This window comes from Adiantum capillus-veneris, chromosome 1, assembly GCF_014529385.1.
Source record: "Adiantum capillus-veneris isolate H3 chromosome 1, ASM1452938v2, whole genome shotgun sequence".
NCBI lineage: Eukaryota > Viridiplantae > Streptophyta > Polypodiopsida > Polypodiales > Pteridaceae > Adiantum > Adiantum capillus-veneris.
This window is the reverse complement of record NC_140931.1, coordinates 180,987,831-181,006,577: the sequence shown is the minus strand read 5'-3', so window position 1 is coordinate 181,006,577 and position 18,747 is coordinate 180,987,831. Positions and strand designations below refer to the sequence as shown.

General features: G+C 41.1%; 1 protein-coding gene and 1 pseudogene across 5 annotated transcripts in view; one reads left to right on the top strand and one right to left on the bottom strand.

Annotated features, from left to right (window-relative positions):
• Nucleotides 1–12,813: 12,813 nt before the first annotated feature.
• On the bottom strand, nucleotides 12,814–17,188 carry LOC147466104 (uncharacterized; annotated as a pseudogene). Its single transcript, XR_015189661.1, has 3 exons — nucleotides 16,497–17,188; nucleotides 14,980–15,103; nucleotides 12,814–14,878 (listed from the first exon to the last, which is right to left on the bottom strand). The product of XR_015189661.1 is annotated as an uncharacterized LOC147466104 (transcript).
• A 6-nt stretch (nucleotides 17,189–17,194) lies between these two features.
• LOC147466103 (uncharacterized) overlaps nucleotides 17,195–18,747 on the top strand; it is a 46,757-nt gene continuing 45,204 nt past the window's right edge. For all 4 annotated transcript variants that reach the window (XR_015189668.1, XR_015189669.1, XM_086523888.1 and 1 more), the window contains exon 1: nucleotides 17,195–18,384. Coding sequence is in view for 1 of the 4 variants with exons in the window: in XM_086523888.1 (XP_086380014.1) it covers nucleotides 18,253–18,384 (132 nt within the window). In the remaining 3 variants the exon portion in view is untranslated. The remainder of the gene's footprint in view (nucleotides 18,385–18,747) is intronic.

The window sequence follows — 18,747 nt, the reverse complement described above, 5'->3', positions numbered from 1 at the left end:
CTCCAGTCCTTTTAGTGCAAAAGAAAGATGGTACATACCGCATGTGTATGGACTATCGTGCACTAAACCATATCACTATCAAAAATAGATTTCTCGTACCTCGGGTAGAAGATCTGTTTAATAAGCTACAAGGCTCTACCTACTTCAATAGGATTGACCTTAAAAGTGGCTATCATCAAATAAGGATAGTGAATGAAGATATCCTAAAGACCGCGTTTCATATAACGTTTGGCCTTTATGAAGATCTAGTCATGCCTTTTGGCTTGACTAATGCACCAGCAAGCCGTATAAGAAGCTGTAAGCTTCTTTTCTTGCAACTCGTTCTTAAACATTCTCGGTGATTGTAAGAGGGTAGTTGTCTCTAATAATGGTTGCATTCACTTTTTTGAGATTGACACACACTCTTAATTTTCCACTTTTCTTGGGTACCACCACAATCGGAGACACCCAATCTGTGTGTTCAATTTCATAAATGAATACAGCTTCCTTTCGCTTTTTTATTTCTTCTTTGATCTTTCTGGCAAATGTTTCATTATAAGTATATGGTCTTTGTCTACTTGGTTTCACATCATCTCTCATAGGTATGGTATGTTGACAGATTTTTGGATCAACACCCTTGAGATCTTTATAAGACCAAGCAAAGATATCTCAGAATTCTTTCAGTAAGCTTAGCAAAAGCTCTTCTTCTTCTTCAGTCAAGTCATTCGCAATGTAGAGAGGTGTAGGCTCTTCTCTTGGTTCGGCTAGATCTATTTTCTTTGCATTTTCAGGTCCTTCATATGACTCACCCTGCTTTCTTAGTTCCCTTACAGGCTGTTCGACTATGATCTTTCGGTCTTGGAGAGTATATTTCTTGTAATGGGATGGAACACTCATTACATCTTTACTCTCTTCCTTGGTTGTTTCCATTTCAGTGGTATACATCTCCTTTAGAGCTTTCTTCAACTCTTGATATTTCTTCTTTCATTCAACTCGTGTCATGGATGAATCATCATCGAGGTGTTTAGGTTTTGATTGAGTTTCCTTTCTCATTTTTGTTGATGTTTTTGATGTCCCTTGTTTGTTGTCTGAAGGATATCTATCCATGATTTTGTCTTTGACACAATCATGTGCATCTATCTGCATCAGAAACTGTGTTCTGCTAGAAAGTGATGGTATAGGTCTAGATTTCAAGTTTTTTGTGTCTCTTTTTCTTCTATACCATTTCTGTCTTCTTTTTTTTGGTTTGGAAAGTCAAAAAACTTTTCCTCTCCTCCTTTTATGAGTAGTTTGGCTCTCACATGTTCTTTTTCTGACCCATAATCATAAGATGTAGCTGAATGTCCTTCAAACTCGTCAGTAGCATCATAATAGAGGTATGAAAAGACTTGTTGAGCTTTCAGTTTTTCCTTGGGTTCCTGAACTTCATCTTCAATGTGAAGGGTTGAGATCATTTGTATGGGAATTATGTTATAACCATCCTCATTGAAAATTTGAGTAGGCATAGATGTATCCACACATACATCCATTGTTGCCAATATTTGAGTCCATTCAAATGGCTCAAACAAATGCTCTGAAAAGGGTTTAGGTATATATGCTTCATTTGTGCAATCTCTTTCTAAGATACATTCTTCTTGTTTTAAACTCCCGTTTTTTGAGGCTCCACACATTTCAAATAGGTGTGTCTTGAATGCATGTTGTCTACCTCTAGGGTCTGTTCCACTCTTTTCACCTGAGTGGTTTTACACACTATGGATTCGTCTTCGTTGTCTCATAAGTAAGAGGGTAGTGTTTTTAGAGTCATTGGTTCAGACATTCCTGATGCTTTCGAGCCGCAATCCCCGTACAAGGATTGTATATCATTGTCTATATCAGGAGGTAGATTGTCTAACCAAACTTCCTCTATAGGAGCCGACTTCAAAGTTACGTTCTCTCTCACTTTTTTTCATAAATGTCTTGGCCAGTCTTTCTCCACGAACGGAAATCCATCTAAAGCATCTTCACTGTCAGGCACTATGAGTTTTGGCTCTTTAGTTTCAAGGTGGGGTTCTACCACGACTTCCGACTTCTCTTTACTAGTTTCTACCACAAGCTCCTCAGGTTTTGCTATACTCTCAAGCTTAGGTTTTTGTTTTTCCAACATCTCCTGAGTAGTTCTTACCAAATTTTGGTAAGTTTCAAACTTAGTTGCTTCCATATCTGGAGAAGGATAGTTTTTTCATTTGTTTTCCATGTTTTGGCATGCTTTAAGATTTGCTTAGAAAGCTTTCAAGGCTTCATTGATTGGCTCAAAATTTTTGTCTACAAAATTTGATCCTCCAGATTTCATTGTGGTTTCCTTGATTTCACTCCCTATTTTTTTCAACTTTTCCTGGAATAGTTTCTTGGCTTTTTCCTTGATTTCATCCCTTTGTTTTTGTTTTCTCTCATCTCATATCTTTGGCTTCTTCTTTTCTTGGTCTTCTGAGAGGATTTTTAAGTATTCTCTGATTCATCAGAGGAGTTATGTTCCTTTTTCTTAGCTTGGGCTCTAGTGATCACCTTGATTGGAACAATAGGTTCACTATCCAAGAGCTACTAGGTATCACTTGGACTACATTCACCACTGTTTTTCCCTTGTTCAAAGAATTTTTTGGACAGTCTTCAGGGAAGTGTCCACTCTTTTTGCAGCATTCTGTACAAAAATCTTCAACTAGCTTAATGTTCTTGTCAGGTTCTGGACATTCATTTTGTCAATGATCATCTGCACCACAATTATGGCAATTTTCAGTCCTTGGCTTAATCATGGTCTTACCATAGAAGGTCTAACACCTTGATTAGCTACATAGTTCATCGATGTTAGCTCTAGTGTAGCATCAGTCATCACAGGTTCTTCCATTGAAGGTGGATGTGAATTATACCACTCTCCTTCTACCATTACTGTAGATGGACTAGGCTCAACATAAGGTGTAACAGACACTAGTGCTTGTTCATCTATGACTCCTTCTGAATGCATGTACTTTACAAGCACTGCATTATGTCCAGGAGATATGGAGATTGTTGACCCAACACTATTTGTGGTCTTTCTATACCCATCGGTGGTCTTTGTGTTGGGGCCATATTAGACTGATATCTGTACATGGGTTGTCCTTGTGATCTCATAGGCACATATTGAACATTTCCATCGTACTTTGGTCGGTAATAGCACTCATTTTTGTGGCCTAATCGATTGTCCCTGTTGAGGTATCCCTTGCCTTGGTCCTCTTATAGGTGCTTTTGCCATGTTATTCATCATTTGGTTCATCCTTTTGAGCATGTCTTCTATTGCTGTTAGTGGTGGTGCAGCAGTTGTTCCCACTTGCATTGGTTTTGTGGATACTGTTTTCTCACTCTGAGTATCCTTAGGGACATCTTCTTCATTGAAAATATCACAGTTGTCTCCCAAGTCAATAGCATCTCATACACACTTTTCTAGGGTCATATGTTTCTTGCTATACAATCTAGCATGAAGTTCCTTGTTTACCAATCCTTCTAGGAACAATGACACTAATCTTTCTTCTACGGGTATTTCTAGTTTTAGGCATACCTTATTATGTTTGATCCCAGTTTTGGAACATGCAGCTGCAAATCCCTGAGCTAATGTTTTAAGTCCATGATTGACCTTGATGGAACGTTTTGGAACCATGTCAATGCTTTTCCTTCTAATGTCATTCCAAATCTCTCAAATTGAGTGTGAAAATCAAATATGCGTTTTGATCTTAGCACTTGCTTGAAGCTAGCTAAGTGGTCCCAAATCCACTGTATTTTTTGACCGTTTGACGCGTCTATTTGGCTCAACTTCAGTTCTTCTGGCAGTTACTCATGTCTCGACTCCTTCAGACCAAGTTGCTAAAATAGTGACTCATGTAGCCTTGGACTGACTTTAATGTCACTAGGTTTTCTTCGTGATGAGGTAGGTTCGTGTTTTTTAACATTGCTCCCAAAAGATCTCTCGCGGAGTTCCTCTCTTGAAATAGTTTCTGGTCCTTGGCCCAATATCCAATCTCTTATGGAGTACCCTTGGTATTTGGTATGTTCTACCTCCTCAGGACTCATCATAACATTAACTTTGTTATAACAAAGTTATTGTTATAACAATCTCTAAATAGGTAAGTTGGTAGATTTGTAGAACTCTTGTCTTTGATTTTGAAAATATAGATGATCTTCACGGGTGTTAACTGCTCTAATTTGGCATGAGAAGTTCATAAAAGATCCTTGACATTCCTATCCTCCCAACAATAGACTATGATCCTAAGATTATCCGTGCTAAGCCGTTTCAAAGGTTTCAGATCAACTTGATTGTATCCCTCGAATTCTAAAGTCGGTGAACCTTCTTTTGCTATCATATCCAGAATTATGGTATTCATCTTTTGTCTATCACATTAGGGCTTTCCACTATTAAATACCGAGTCCCGTTTTTATCCATATACATTTTCTCTTGTTTGTTTGCCCTTATTTCCTCTTCAAAGTCTATGTCATGGTCATCAATGCGAATGTCATACTCTTCATTAGGATCCAGGTAAACCTGAGCTCCATGGGCATTAGTCTTATAAAAGGTGAGTATGTGCTTAATCGCACAGTCGTTCCGGTTTTTGAATGAGTCGAATAGGAAGACATTTCAAATGTTGAGTCGGAATAGGTGTCTGAGACTTCTTCAAAAATAGTGCCCAAGTGATCGCCTCGATTCACACTCTCTTTGGTGGATACCCTACTAGCGGTCTCTCCCAATATGCTTTGATTTGCTAGTATACGACCAGATCTAAGGTTCATATAGACTTGTGAAGCCCTGGATAGAGTACTTACCGACGGATTGAATTGTTATCCATTTTCACTTGACTTGAATTCAACTCTTGTCAAGCTTTTAATTCCTTGCCTGTAACCTGATTTCTATGTCAGTTTTAACCAAGTTAGCAATTTTTCACAAAGACTGTATAATTTTTGCTAACTATTGAGAATTATCTATGTATATCACTTCAATCTGAGCTAAGTGAGTCAACAAATGAGACTTCCAAATTTTACCATTGCAAAGAGCTAAAGGACTAATCTGAAACCTAGAAACCGAGTTAACTAATTTAGACCCGATGGAACCCAAATTTGACCGGTGGCCTTGTATTATGTTGTTTTAACATTGTACAAGCTCAAAAGTCCAAAATCTTGTCTCTATTGGTCTCAGCATTAAATAATCACGATTATTTACTATTTTCAATTTTTACACATTTTAAGCTTGTTTTGCCAGGTAATCACCTTGTTGTAGTCTCTGGACAAGTTCTCTAGACAAGTTTCATTGAGTTCGAACAAGATTTGTCCAAGTTATCAATTGTTTAGTGTCCGTCGCAGACTCAATTTTCAAGAATCTGTTTTAAGTCTCACTTTTGTGATCCAAATTTCACCAAATTTAATATACGGAATCTACTGATATGATTGACTTTGTGGTATACTCAATTGTGCAAAAATGTTCAATTCTGAAGCAGATGTAAATAATCGTGATTATTTACTAACCTCACTCATATCTTATTGCAGACATAGCGAGAACCACGAACATAATTATCAATCCATGGGACGAAGCCGACTCGACTTGTGCATAGAGGTTACAAGAGGATGTCAATCTCTTGGAAAACAAGAAACAACTCGCATCTAACACAAGCTTCACTCAAATAACCAAAGTCATCAAAAGCTAATCGCTAATCCGCAAATAAATCATAACCGTTACAACATCAAACGATATCCGAATGCTACAAAACTTCTAGGACATGTATATTGTTGGAATTAGGGTTGCAGAGAAACACACACAGCTTGGAGAAGACGAAGGAAGCTCAAGGCACACAATAGAGAGTGTGTTTCTTAGTGTGCAATGATAGATAGCCCTAGAGTGATGGGCGTATACACAATGCTCGGGGGAGAAAATCTCTTAAAGAGGGAAAAAATACCCCGGTGGTCCTAGTGTGTTCACACACATCACTACCACATGTATATGGTGAAAAGTCCCCCTGGAGTGATGCGGTGAACGAGAGCTGGCACATGAGTAAAGGGAAGTGCCATGCCCTGAGGACATGATCAGTCCACAAAGGGGAGTAAGTCCAAAGCTTTGTGGAAAGCTTCAAGCTTCTCATGAGACAATGCCTTTGTGAAAAGATCTACAAGGTTGTCCTGTGTTGGCACATAAGCCAAGCTGATCTCTTCTGCTGAGAGCCTCTCCCTGACATAGTGGTAATGCACCTCAATGTCCTTTGTGCGAGCATGAAAAACTAGGCTCCTCGCAACTGCCAATGCGCTCTGACTGTCAGTGTAGATAGTGTTGGTAGTGTCTTGTCCAACACCCAAATCAGCCATAAGGCGTCTGAGCCATACACACTCAACCGTAGCTGTGAAGACTGCCCTGTACTCAGCCTCACAACTCGAAGTGGCCACAATAGGTTGCTTCTTGCTCAACCATGATATACATGAACTGCCAAGCATGAAACAAAAACCACTTGTGGACACTCGCGTGTCAAAACAACCAGCCCAATATGAGTCCGAAAAAGCATGTAAGTCTGGCGGAAATGATCCCCCCTTGGGATAAAACAAGCCAAGATGTAAAGTGCCACTAAGGTAGCGGAAAATCCTCTTGACAGCCTGCCAATTGTTAGACCCTGGGCTATGCATAAATCTGTTGACCTGTGAGACTGCAAACTGAATATCTGCCTCGTGTTGCATACATAAATGAGGCAGCCAACAATAGTTTGGTAAAGAGTGACATCAGCAGGATCGCCAGCATCATGTAGACTCAACTTCAAACCTGTTTCCATGGGAGTGGCAATAGGTTTGCAATCCTCAAGTCCAAACTTACATAGCAATGTCTCTATGTAACTTTTCTGACACAAGGCAATACCACCATCACACTGCTTAAACTGTATACCCAAGTAATAATGCAACAGCCCCAAATCTTTCATCTTGAAAGTAGCATTCAAATCAGCCTTAAATTCAGCAATATGTCTCTCATTTGGTCCAGTGATCAGCAAATCATCAACATAAAGAACCACAATGAGAAATACATCATCCTCACGCTTTACATACAATGTGCTTTCTGTTGGACTGTTACGAAAGCCTCGTTTAACCAAATGAGTGTCAGCTTTCTCATACCAAGCACGAGGAGATTGCTTCAACCCATACAAAGCCTTCTTACATTTGCACACTTTGTCCTCTTGTCCTTTTATGACAAAACCGCGAGGCTGCGTTACATAAACTTCCTCAAATATGTCACCATTCAAGAAAGCAGTAACAATGTCTGATTGATGTACATCCCAACCAAAATGAGCTGCCAATGCACATAGAAAACGCACAGTAGTCATACGACAAGTGGGAGCAAAAGTCTCTTCATAACCTATGCCTTTTTGTTGTGCATAACCCTTTGCAACAAGTCGAGCCTTATGGCGATCGATCTCACCATCCGGCTTGCGTTTCAACTTGTAAACCCACTTCGTACCAATGGCCTTTTTGCCAGGAGGCAAAGCACATAAAGTCCATGTGTCATTCTCTATAAGTGCATCATATTCTGATTTCATGGCAGCAATCCAATTTTCTGAATTCTGTGCTTCATCAAAAGACAGAGGCTCCTCAACATCATGTAAACTAGACACAGCCAAAGCATAACAATCTGATGCATAAGATGCATGGCGAGAGCCTGAACGAGTACGACTAGATAAAGGTGCATCCAATTTACTGTCACGCAAAGTGTGCACCAGCCATTTTGGCATACCTCTAGCCTGCTCATTTTCAGCCCTTTCCTCATCAAGTACATCATGTACATCTGCATCAGTAATAGGCTGTTCTAAAACATTTTCAGAAACCCCCATAGGCTGTACATTTGCCTCATTGGAACTTACATTCGTATTTCCACCACTGAAAAGAGGCAACAAAGTGTCATAAATGTCCTGTGAGCTTACATTACTGTCTCTAGTACATGACAGCAAGGGTTGAACAGAATCTTCCACAAACACTACATCCCGTGAAACCAAAATACGTTTTGTTTGCGGATGATACAACCTGTAACCTTTGCTTTCAGCACTATAACCAACAAAAATACATTTGACAGCCTTATCATCCAATTTTCTGCGCTGCACTTGTGGCACCAAAGCATATGCCAAACAGCCAAAAACACGCATGTGCTCAATAGAAGGTTTTCTATCATGCCATGCTTCATATGGAGTAATAGACTGCAAAGCTTTCGTAGGGCACCTGTTAAGTACATAAGTGGCACACATGATGGCCTCAAGCCAAAAAGAATGCGGCAAAGCTTGACTTTTGACCATACATCGTGCCATTTCCGTTAGTGACCTGTTTTTCCTCTCAGCAACACCATTTTGCTGAGGTGTATAAGGCACTGTACATTGGTGTTTTATCCCACGACTAGCCAGAAATGCATTAAATTCATGAGACATATACTCCCCCCCTCGATCGGAACGGAGGGTGCCCATAGTACATTTTGAGACATTTTCAGCCATAGCCAAAAATTGTTTGAAGCACATAAAAACTTCGGACTTCGCTTTAAGCGGAAATACCCACGCATGCCTGGAGTAATCATCAATGAAAGTCACGAAGTACAGGTAATTGCCCAAGGACGGAGTTTGCATGGGCCCACAAACGTCACTATGCACAAGCTGCAACCTGCATGTGGCCCTAACTGAACCATCCTTTGGAAACTTAGAACGCTGCATTTTACCCAGAATACAGCCTTCACAAACATGTTTGATAGGTGCTTCAAGAGGCGGCAAAGAAGCAACCATATCAGATTTCTGCAAACGCAGCAAACTGGCAAAATTCAGATGACCAAAACGTGCATGCCAAAGTTTTGCATCTGAAATAGCCCTTGAATCTGCAACAGCATTTGCAAAATTTTGTCCACACTTGTCATACAAAGTGAGCTTATACAGCCCACGGCACAAAAGCCCAGATGCAACAATTTCATCACCAAAACTGAGATCATGAACTGTACATCTGTCATCCACAAATTTGACTACAAGTCCAAGTCTAGCAAGTGCGGATACAGACAATAGATTCTTCTTGATCCCAGGTACATAAAGTGCATCAACAAGTGTGAAGGAACTGCCATTAGCAGCAGTGAGCACAATCTTTCCAACTCCCTGAACTGGATAAGAGGCGTTGTTGGCACAAGTGACTGAATTCCCATGAGGGACAGACTCGAGAGAGGTAAACAATTCACGATGTGAGGTAATGTGCTTTGTAGCACCACTGTCGAAATACCACACATGTGAATCTGCAGCAACTGACAAGCATGCATCATGGACAGCAGGATTGTAAGTGCACTCTGCGCTAAAAGCCCATTCTGCATCAACATCAGCATCACAATCTCCTTTCACAGAAGACTCAACAATGGCTGCATTTGTAGTGGAACCAGCATTTGCAGTGGAACCACCCTCTTTCTTCTTAGCCTCTTTGGCCTTCAACTTAGGACACGACTTGATCAAGTGATCATTGGCTTTACAATAATGGCAACGCATCTTCTTTTTGCCCTTATCACCAGAATTGCCAGACGAAGTGCTGCCAGCAGAAGCATTAGGAACAGAATTTTTGCCACTCGCAGCAGAACCATAAGAAGTGGCTGCATTACTGTTACCACCCTTTCTTTGAGAAGCAATAAAAGCCTGTTCAACTGCACGCTGCCTAGTCCTGTTTTTTCTAGAAAGTGACTCTTGCAACAGCAATGTGCATAATGCATCAAACTTGACAACTTCAGGATTTCCTTGGGTCATCAGTCTCCAAGTACTAGCAAAAGTCTGGTAGGAATCTGGTAAGGCATCAAGAACAGTCTGCACAAGGGAACTGTCAGAAATGACTTCACCTGCAGAAATGAGTTGCTCATTGATATCCTTGACACTAGCAAGGAAAGTGTCCATATCATCTTCCTCATGCATAATCTTCGACTCTAGCTCTTTACGCAGCAAAGCAATTTTAGCCTCATTGCGGCTTGCATAAAGACCTGCTAGAATATCCCAAGCCTGTTTTGCAGATTTTGCTGAACGGATGTGAGGAATAATGGTGCGCTTCACAGACAACGCAATCAATGCATGAGCCTGCGCATCCTTAACATCCCAACGAGCTTGTTCTGTTGTAGGCAAAACAACTCTAACAGCTGCAATCCTTGCAGCAAGACCTGCAACATCCTCAATATCGCCTACATCTTCAGAACCAGGACGTACATCAATGCCCTGCACAATGTTCCAGACACCTTTTGACACAAGAACGTGTTGCATCATATAAGCCCACATAGGGTAGTTGTCCCCATCCAACCTGTCCTCAGCAGCAAACATCTTGAACACATCTGTGTTGTTGTTGTCAGCCATGGTAAATGCTGCACCTGATGTGGAAACTGCCCGAAAATAGGAGAAATGGAGCGGGAACAACTTGTGCTATATAGCACAAACCGTAGAAGACTATAAGGCACCTGTTATGCAGAAAACGGCACTGACAGAAAATCTGCACAAAATGACGAAATAGCCTGTGCAGTACTGCCCGTAGTGGAAACGGAGGCCGAAATGAGCCCAAATCAAAATTCTGAGCAGACCAAGCTCTTCGAGCTTTCCCAAAATATTTGTCGACCTGCGAACGCTTGCCAAAGCTCACTGAAATCGGAGAAAGTGAGCAGGCGTGTGTTGGAGCAGCTGGCGACTAAGCCCGGGAGGACGTGACCTGCTCTGATACCAATTGTTGGAATTAGGGTTGCAGAGAAACACACACAGCTTGGAGAAGACGAAGGAAGCTCAAGGCACACAATAGAGAGTATGTTACTTAGTGTGTAATGGAAAGATAGATAGCCCTAGAGTGATGGGCGTATATACAATGCACGGGGGAAAAAACCTCCTAAAGAGGGAAAAAATGCCCCAGCGGTCCTAGTGTGTTCACACACATCACTACCACATGTATATGGTAACATATATAAGACCTAAGCACACATGCTATGGTCTCAAATCTCACTTTTGATGAACTGAAAAAATCACGATTATTAACAACGGCGAGTTTTTGATCTAATCATTTTTTACCTCGAATGCATCTAAATGCTTAACAATGAGGCTCCAATACCCCAGCTATGCTTACTTTGTGATTTCCTAGCTTAAATTCTTACTTATGGGGTGAAATGATATGTTTACGTCAAAGCTAGAGCTCTTACATGCGGTTGCAACGCAACAAATGACACTACAATATGACAACTGGAAAGAAAATAGGAAGCGCGAGAAGAAAAAAGTGAGCGTCGTTAGCTCACACTATGTTTCTATTATCCAAAACTTAAAATAATTTACAAAAACTGACTTTTATACCTTAGCCAAGGTTTTTTTGGTCAAAAACTAATAAGCTGGGAGCTCTTACTAAGGATAAGTTATACAATCTAAAAGCTTATAGCCCCGGCGCATTGATTACAATATCCACCTGAAAATTAAGAGTTACAATGTTCCGATTTATCAAAAGAATAAGTGTTTTATAATTAAACTCCCAAAAAATGTAACATGGGTTAGCTTGCTGCTAACAAATCCTCTCCGTGATTACAAAAGGTCCACAATATATGGCACTGAGCTTTTTACATTTACCTATTGATAAAGAGCTACTGTAATGTACCCAACATTTTTCAATATAACTATTTCATTTACCTTGCAAAAGTGTTTAAGGTTTGAATTTTGTTGAGTCATAAAACGTTCCAACAGAACGATCGGATCAAAAATCGAACTCTGGAACTATTAATTTTGACCTTTATTCACTTGGAAACAATAGGTTGATATGAAAAACTTAAGCCTTAAGAAAGAAAGAGTAATTTTAGGAAAGGGATAGTATTTTTAAAATAGGAGTAGAAATAGTATTTTTGAAAAAAGAAAAGTATCTTTAGAAGAGGAGGAGTAGAAGGAGTATTTTTAAAAAAGAAAGAGCATTTTCAGAAAAGAAATGGAAGTGAAACAAGACTAGAGCTTCTTTTCTTGAAAGCCAAGCTTCTCTTAAAACTAGAGCCTCGAAATCATGCCTAGAGATGAACGCCCTTTTATAAATTCAAAAAAAAAAGCCACGAACGCACACGAACTTATCTCTGTGCTTTTTGTTATTTTTATCTTGTGCTTTTGGCTCTTAAGAGCGTATATAAAGGCCCCTCGCTTTTAAGACACTCACACATAAGTCCTCAAAAGCGGAAACTCTCTTGTCATAACGCTGGAGTTGCCTTCTCTCCTTCAACTTCTCACTCTCAACCAATCTTTATCTCTACCACCATTGTGTTATCCCTCGTATTGCTGAGTTCTCTTTCTCTCTCTTTTACAATCTTCTCGGCAAGCAAGAAAACCATAACTCTGCTTTTCACGTCAAAGCTTTCCTTTTCTCTTTCGTGATACGATGACCCCAAAGCGAGTGACTCAAAGCTCCAAGGATACTCCTGTTATTCCACCTCCAAGAAAGGTGCAAAAGAAAACATCAACTACTATAACTATAGCTCAAACGGAGCTATCGACTTCGAAAGAAGTGAAATCCGCCCAACCTTCAACACGAGAGGTAATCAAACATGTCGCTAATTTAATAAAACAAATTTATATTTCTGCATTGCTATTCATGTTGACGTGGAAAGTCAAGCATAAGAAATATTTTAAACCGTCCAAGAAACGTGAATTTATCACAAGAAACAAACATATACTTTTATAGATTAGTGAAAGGATTGTTTGATAAATAGTCATTGTTTGTTAAATCCTAATGAAAGAGGCCTTGAATTATTTTGATTTGTTTTGCATGCAATGAGGCAGTGTAAGTTTTTGTTATATACTGAGGTTTAAATCCTTCAATGTCATGCTGTCTAAATTTGTTGGTGCATCTTGATGCCCACTCTCTGGTTTATCAAAGGTTTACTGAATTCATTGTCAAGTTGTAGGAGATATGAAGGGGGCCATATTTGTTGGGCTTGTTAACAGCACCTCTAAAGCCCACAGCTCAGAGAACTTATTGCCAACATCACAACTGGGAACTCTAGAACTCGGACCATAAGTCTACCTAGACTTCACATCACATTTGGATTGACATATTACATCCTTTCATGGCCACTTGGGACCAATACTTCTGCAGTAAGGACATCCTTTCTTTCTACATGGGATCATGATATATCCTTCCATTGTACTACTTCTGAGATCACATGCCTGTTTGATTGTGATTAATCGTACAAAAACACCAACTAAGCCCACAAGATATGCCTGACCATAGATGGTAAGTACAAGAATTGAGGCACGAGAGAGCTCTCACACACATCATATGTGGGCAGGACAACTAACCAGGACTAAGACATCATTTGCCTCAATCAGTCTCATCCTCTTAAACCACACCACAACACTCTTCAACCTCTTCCTCCAACCATTGCTCTCTAAGCTACCACCGCTGCTTGTAATCTACAACCATCATGTCTAGCACAAAGTCACCCAAAACCACTCTCATCAACCCATCAAACAGCCTCCGAACCCCTGGCATTTTGCCATTATGAGTGTGGGCTTTCGACAGGTCAAACCACTGGGAGCTCAAATAGGAAGTCCCAACAAGCATAGGACCATCCGCATACTTTGCAAGTGCATTATCCAAATAATTTTTCCTGTAAAATTCAGTTATCTATGTTCTCATTATGATGGCATCTACGTGGTCTTATGGGATTCTTGTCCCTGAAGGTTACGTGCATGTTTCGAGATGGAAAAATTGATCTAAAATCTATACCCTGTTTTCATCTACATCAGGAAATTACAAGTGTGGCAGAAACAAGTTTGGAAGACCTGCAGGCAAAGCTCCAAGAGGGGGCACTCCATGACCCTTCTCTATATTTGCCATACAATGTTTGGCTGCATAAAACCCACCTTGAAATCGAGCATTCCACTTATGCTTGTCATCTACAGACTTAAACTCTAACACGCAGGCAACCCTGTCTGAGTTGATGATGGTCTTGGAATTAGGGACAGCACGCTGTAGTGGCCTCACATCATCAATATGGATGACTCCATCTACAAATCCGGTTGCAGCATCAGCATGCTCCTGTAAGTTACCAGTAAGCTCAACAGCTTCCTCAGCTACAATTTCTATTCCCTCATTGTCTCTATCTGAACGATTAGCCCCAAGTGGTCCCTGTACCTCTTCAGTATCTGGCACGATACAAAATCCTATATTCTCTTCATTCTGATCATCCAGCTTCCTTCTCTTTCCTCCTCCCTTTATCTCATCATAAGACCACTTCCGCTTTAAACTGACACAGATATCATTGTGCATTGCTACTTGTTTTCTTGAAGGTTTTGTGAACTGCTTCACACTTTCCATGGAAGCAAAGTGTACTGGAAAAGCTTGCCGCTCAGTTTCAGCCTTGCAGTATGTTTGTTCTATATCCAGAGAAAACGAATCCATCTCTTTCTGGCATGCAAAGTTTCCTCTGCATCCAGTACATTCCCTTCAAATTTGTCACAAACCAGAAACCTGCATCCCTTAGGAACATCAACCACCTTTACCAAAGGAAAGTTGGCAACAAACAAATCCCTGTGGTAGAAGTTGGGAGCAATCTGTACTGGATCGGTTATTCTCCACTTCTTCCTCTTCTTGCTTCTAGATCGCTCAACAGCAGAAGTTGCATCAGAATATTTCATTGTCTGGACATCTCCAACATCCCCCTGATCATCAATGGCATCATCCCCCTTCTCTGCTTCTCTGCTCTCTACCTTGCCCATTAAGGCAGAAGTTCCAGCAGAATCCTTCCCAGTCTTGCTCCGAGAACCATTCACATCTGTGCTCAGTTTTTGCACTCTAAGCCCCCCGCTTTTGTTGTGATTCAGCATTCGGTCTTGCAGATCTGCAACATTCCCAGTCCTCCACAGACCAAGCCTCTTAAGTATTTCCTGGACTGCACCGAAAACCAAATCAGAAGAAAATCACACAAAAAAAAACACTAGAACTGGAGCCTTCTGAGTAGACAAATCAGGAAAACGAGGAGTATATACATACGCTGCCGTTTCTTCATGTGCTTAACATCCTCCTTAAAGAGATTTTCTAGGTCCTCAGGAACAGGAACCATTCCAAAGGTATTCTTTAACGCTCTCTTCACTGCTGAAGAAATGCCCTCCATGACCTGCAGTCAGCGTTCAACAAAACCCTCTTTCGTAACAGGTCAAATTCTCCCAGAAACCAGTAATGACTTGAAAATTAGCTTTCCTAGATGGACAACTCATTCCAATCATGATAGAAAAATTACACACAATATCTTTCAGTCCTTACTACATAGCTACAGAACTTCAATAGGCTGCAAAAGCATTCTCAACCACAAACCAATCACATCCATTGTGACAGTCTTGAAAGACAAGAAAAAATGTTGGAATTGACTCCTGCTTTTTTTACCATTCTCATCCGGATCAAGCTTTCATTGTTCCACTTGAATAAGCACTTCAACTAAATAATCAATATTTGGTTCACCTCAGACAAATAAGACAAAAGCTCTCAAAAACAAACCTGGCCATCTGCAACACAACTGATAAGTATACAAAACAACCATCAGAGAATGGCATAATTCTGGCTTGAAAGACTTTGAAAGAAAAGCTCAAAAGTTGAAGGGTTTTCAACCTAAAAAATGTAACAGGTGCCACCTCCCACATCTTTGCTTTTGGTTTGAAGCCTTTCTAAAGATAAAACATTGATTATGAGAGAGAACCTCCTGCAACGATATAGCAAGATGCAAGGCCGATGACGGAACTCAAATAGACTGAACCATTAACAATACCCCACCAAGACACATCTGTTCAAGTGTTTCCCCCATTACCTAAATGAGATGACCCAAGGTTAATGCTGTGTACACATATCTTGGAATAATGCCCATCTGCACAAGCATTAAGATACAACACTGCTGCACCCGTTGTTGTGGCAAGACACCCGTGCTTGCCCACATTTATAAGCAAAGCAAGAGACAAACATGAAGTGGCTATCCTTGAGAGTGCTAATAAACAAATTTGTCCTACACAGGGCTGGAAATCCAATCCAAAAGCTCTCATGGATACACATCCAATGCAATAGGGTAAACCAAGTGATGAGTAAATATACCCATAAGCGCACTCCAAGCCCAACCAACCTCCATACAACTTAAAAGGACAGATTTCTTTCTGTTCATTGATACACAATCCTGAAGCTGCCCAGGCTGCCATTGCCCTATCCAATTAGACTTCTTGGCATTGAGCATGAAAGAATCATTTGTAAGAGCCTAGCCCACCAACTGATTACCAGTCAGAAGTCGAAGAACCCAAAGCTCTCCGTCCCGTGCAAGCTTATCCAACAAAGAGTGCGACAATAGCAAATAAAACTAGAGTAAGAGGCAACCCTGACGCAACGATGGACTTAGACTGTTAGTCCAATTGGTCTGTCTCAGAATATGGTCATGTGGGTACTTAAAAAAAACAAAAAGCATCTACAAGCCTCCACAGGAAGAATCTTAAAAAAACAGCATGCAAGAGTTGCGAAAGAAATGGCTCACTAACATGATCATACGCTTTCTCCAAGTCAAGCTGCACCATGACAACCTCTTGGTTAGTTGCTTTGGCATGATCAATTGCAAGCTGCGCATTAAGTAACTTAATGTTATGCAATATGTTGCTTCCCTTAATAAAACCATAACGTGCAGGATGTACAAGATTCAGGAGAAATTGTTGCACAAAAAACCTTTATGAAAACCTTACACATAGATCCCATAAGAGAAATAGGCCTCCATTTCACACAAAGATGGCACCTACAAATAATTTCAATCTTTCAAGTATCCGGCGTGCAACCCATTCTCCAAACCTCTTGACAATAATGCATCCAACAGCCCTTTAAGCTCATCCGCATACTTAATGAACATCTCATGTGTCGAGCCATGCCAGCCCATACTCTTAAAATGTCACACACATACTTAGAGGATACAATGGCCTATTCTATTGTGATTCCCTTGTCAGGCTAGATCAACCACAACCTGTACAAAGGCATACCAGACAAGAATTCACTCGCTTCATTCTTGACGAAAGAAGCAAGAATGTGTGCTAGATGTGAGAAGAGACCTAAACCTCTGTATGACCAAGCCAAAAGCACATACATTATGCTAATTCAAACACCCATGTGATCATTTACTTGTGCATGCATGATGCATCATTCCTGACCGTGCACAAATGTACAGATGATGGAGATAAGAAAATAAGATTACCCTACTAATACCTGCAGACCCGATTCTACGATACTTGAAGAGAGAAATACACAAAGAAAGGCTAGAAAGCACAAAGGGACTGCCACAGATGAAGCAGTTTGTTTAGCGTTTGGGGGGAGGGTTTTTTTACTTGGTGAGCCCAAAGGTGCTTTTTTTAATTAAGACCACCGTATTGAGCCACGTGGCTTTATCTTGTGAGACCTCAATTTATTATTTGAGTTGCACAGCGTAGCCTTTTTCAGCCATTGCCGTCAACTCAAATTGCTTTACGCACTCTTTTTAAATCAACACTGAAAATCAGCACAACAGAAGCTTATAACGACGACGATATGGTTGGAAGCCAACATCGGCTGCGCTGAAAATTTGTTAGCATTGGTTGGTCATCTTCAACCTCACCCACCATGAAATAACCGGTAATCCGAAGGCAATCATCTAGTAAGCAAAAAACTATGGCGGTGACACTGAGATAGAGTGGGCCGGAGCAGGAGACGTATGAGCTCCCAATAATACCATGCTTGTCCAATAAGGACATGGTGCTGCGACCTAATGAGCAGGTGGTTGGAGGAGGTGGCGGAGGAGGCAAGTGTTGGGTGGCTATGTGCAGGAAACGACCAACAATAATTTGGAGGCAATCATCCAACAAGCGATGATGATGGTGAGGAGGACCTCAGAGGTAGGCAGGAGCAACAACCTCTGGGTATGATAAGAGGGGGAGGAGCATGGGAGAAGTTTGCGAGCAATGAGGATGTAAGAGCAGGACTCCGAGAGGATCGGTTGGTGAGCGATGAAGGCATCGTGGGGCGATCTGATGAGCAAGAACTCTTAAGTATGATAAAAGGGGAGAAGCATGACAAGACGGTTGGCGAGCATGGAACAAGTTCGCAAGCATTGAGGACGTGGGAGCAGGACTCGAAGTATGGTGAGGATCAGCATGGGAGGATCAGTTGGTGAGTGATGAGGGCATCATGGTGCGAAATGATGAGCAGGAACTCCGCGTATAATAAAAGGGGAGAAGCCTGACAGGACCGATTGGCAAGCATAGGAGAAGTTCGCGACCAATGAGGGCGTGGGAGCGGGACTCCGAGTATGATCATAAGAGGGGAGGATCAGCATTGGAGGATCAATCAATGAGCAATGAGGGTGAGCAAGGCAAGTTGCCTAATGTTTGCCTCCTAGTACCCGTTCTTCATGTAAGTCTCTCGCCATTCTTTGAGAGAGAGAGAGAGAGAGAGAGAGAGAGAGAGATTCCATGCAGCGGCAGGCTTTGAGAGAGAAGAAGAGAATTTTAATATCGTGAGAAACTATACCAAGAGACCTCAAAGATGAGAGAGAGAGAGAGAGATATGAAAACCGTTCTTGTTAATCAGCAGAGAGCGGGGACGTAGGTGATGAAAGGGCATGAGGCCTGCTCAAAAAATGCCATCGCCATGCTAACTCGCCTTGGTTATATAGTTCAGAATCCGGCTATCACGAGCCCTCGTTTGTTGCCTTGCCTCTCATACGTGCCTTGCTTTCCCGATGCCAGACCTCCCAGGCTCGGGTAGATGAGGGAG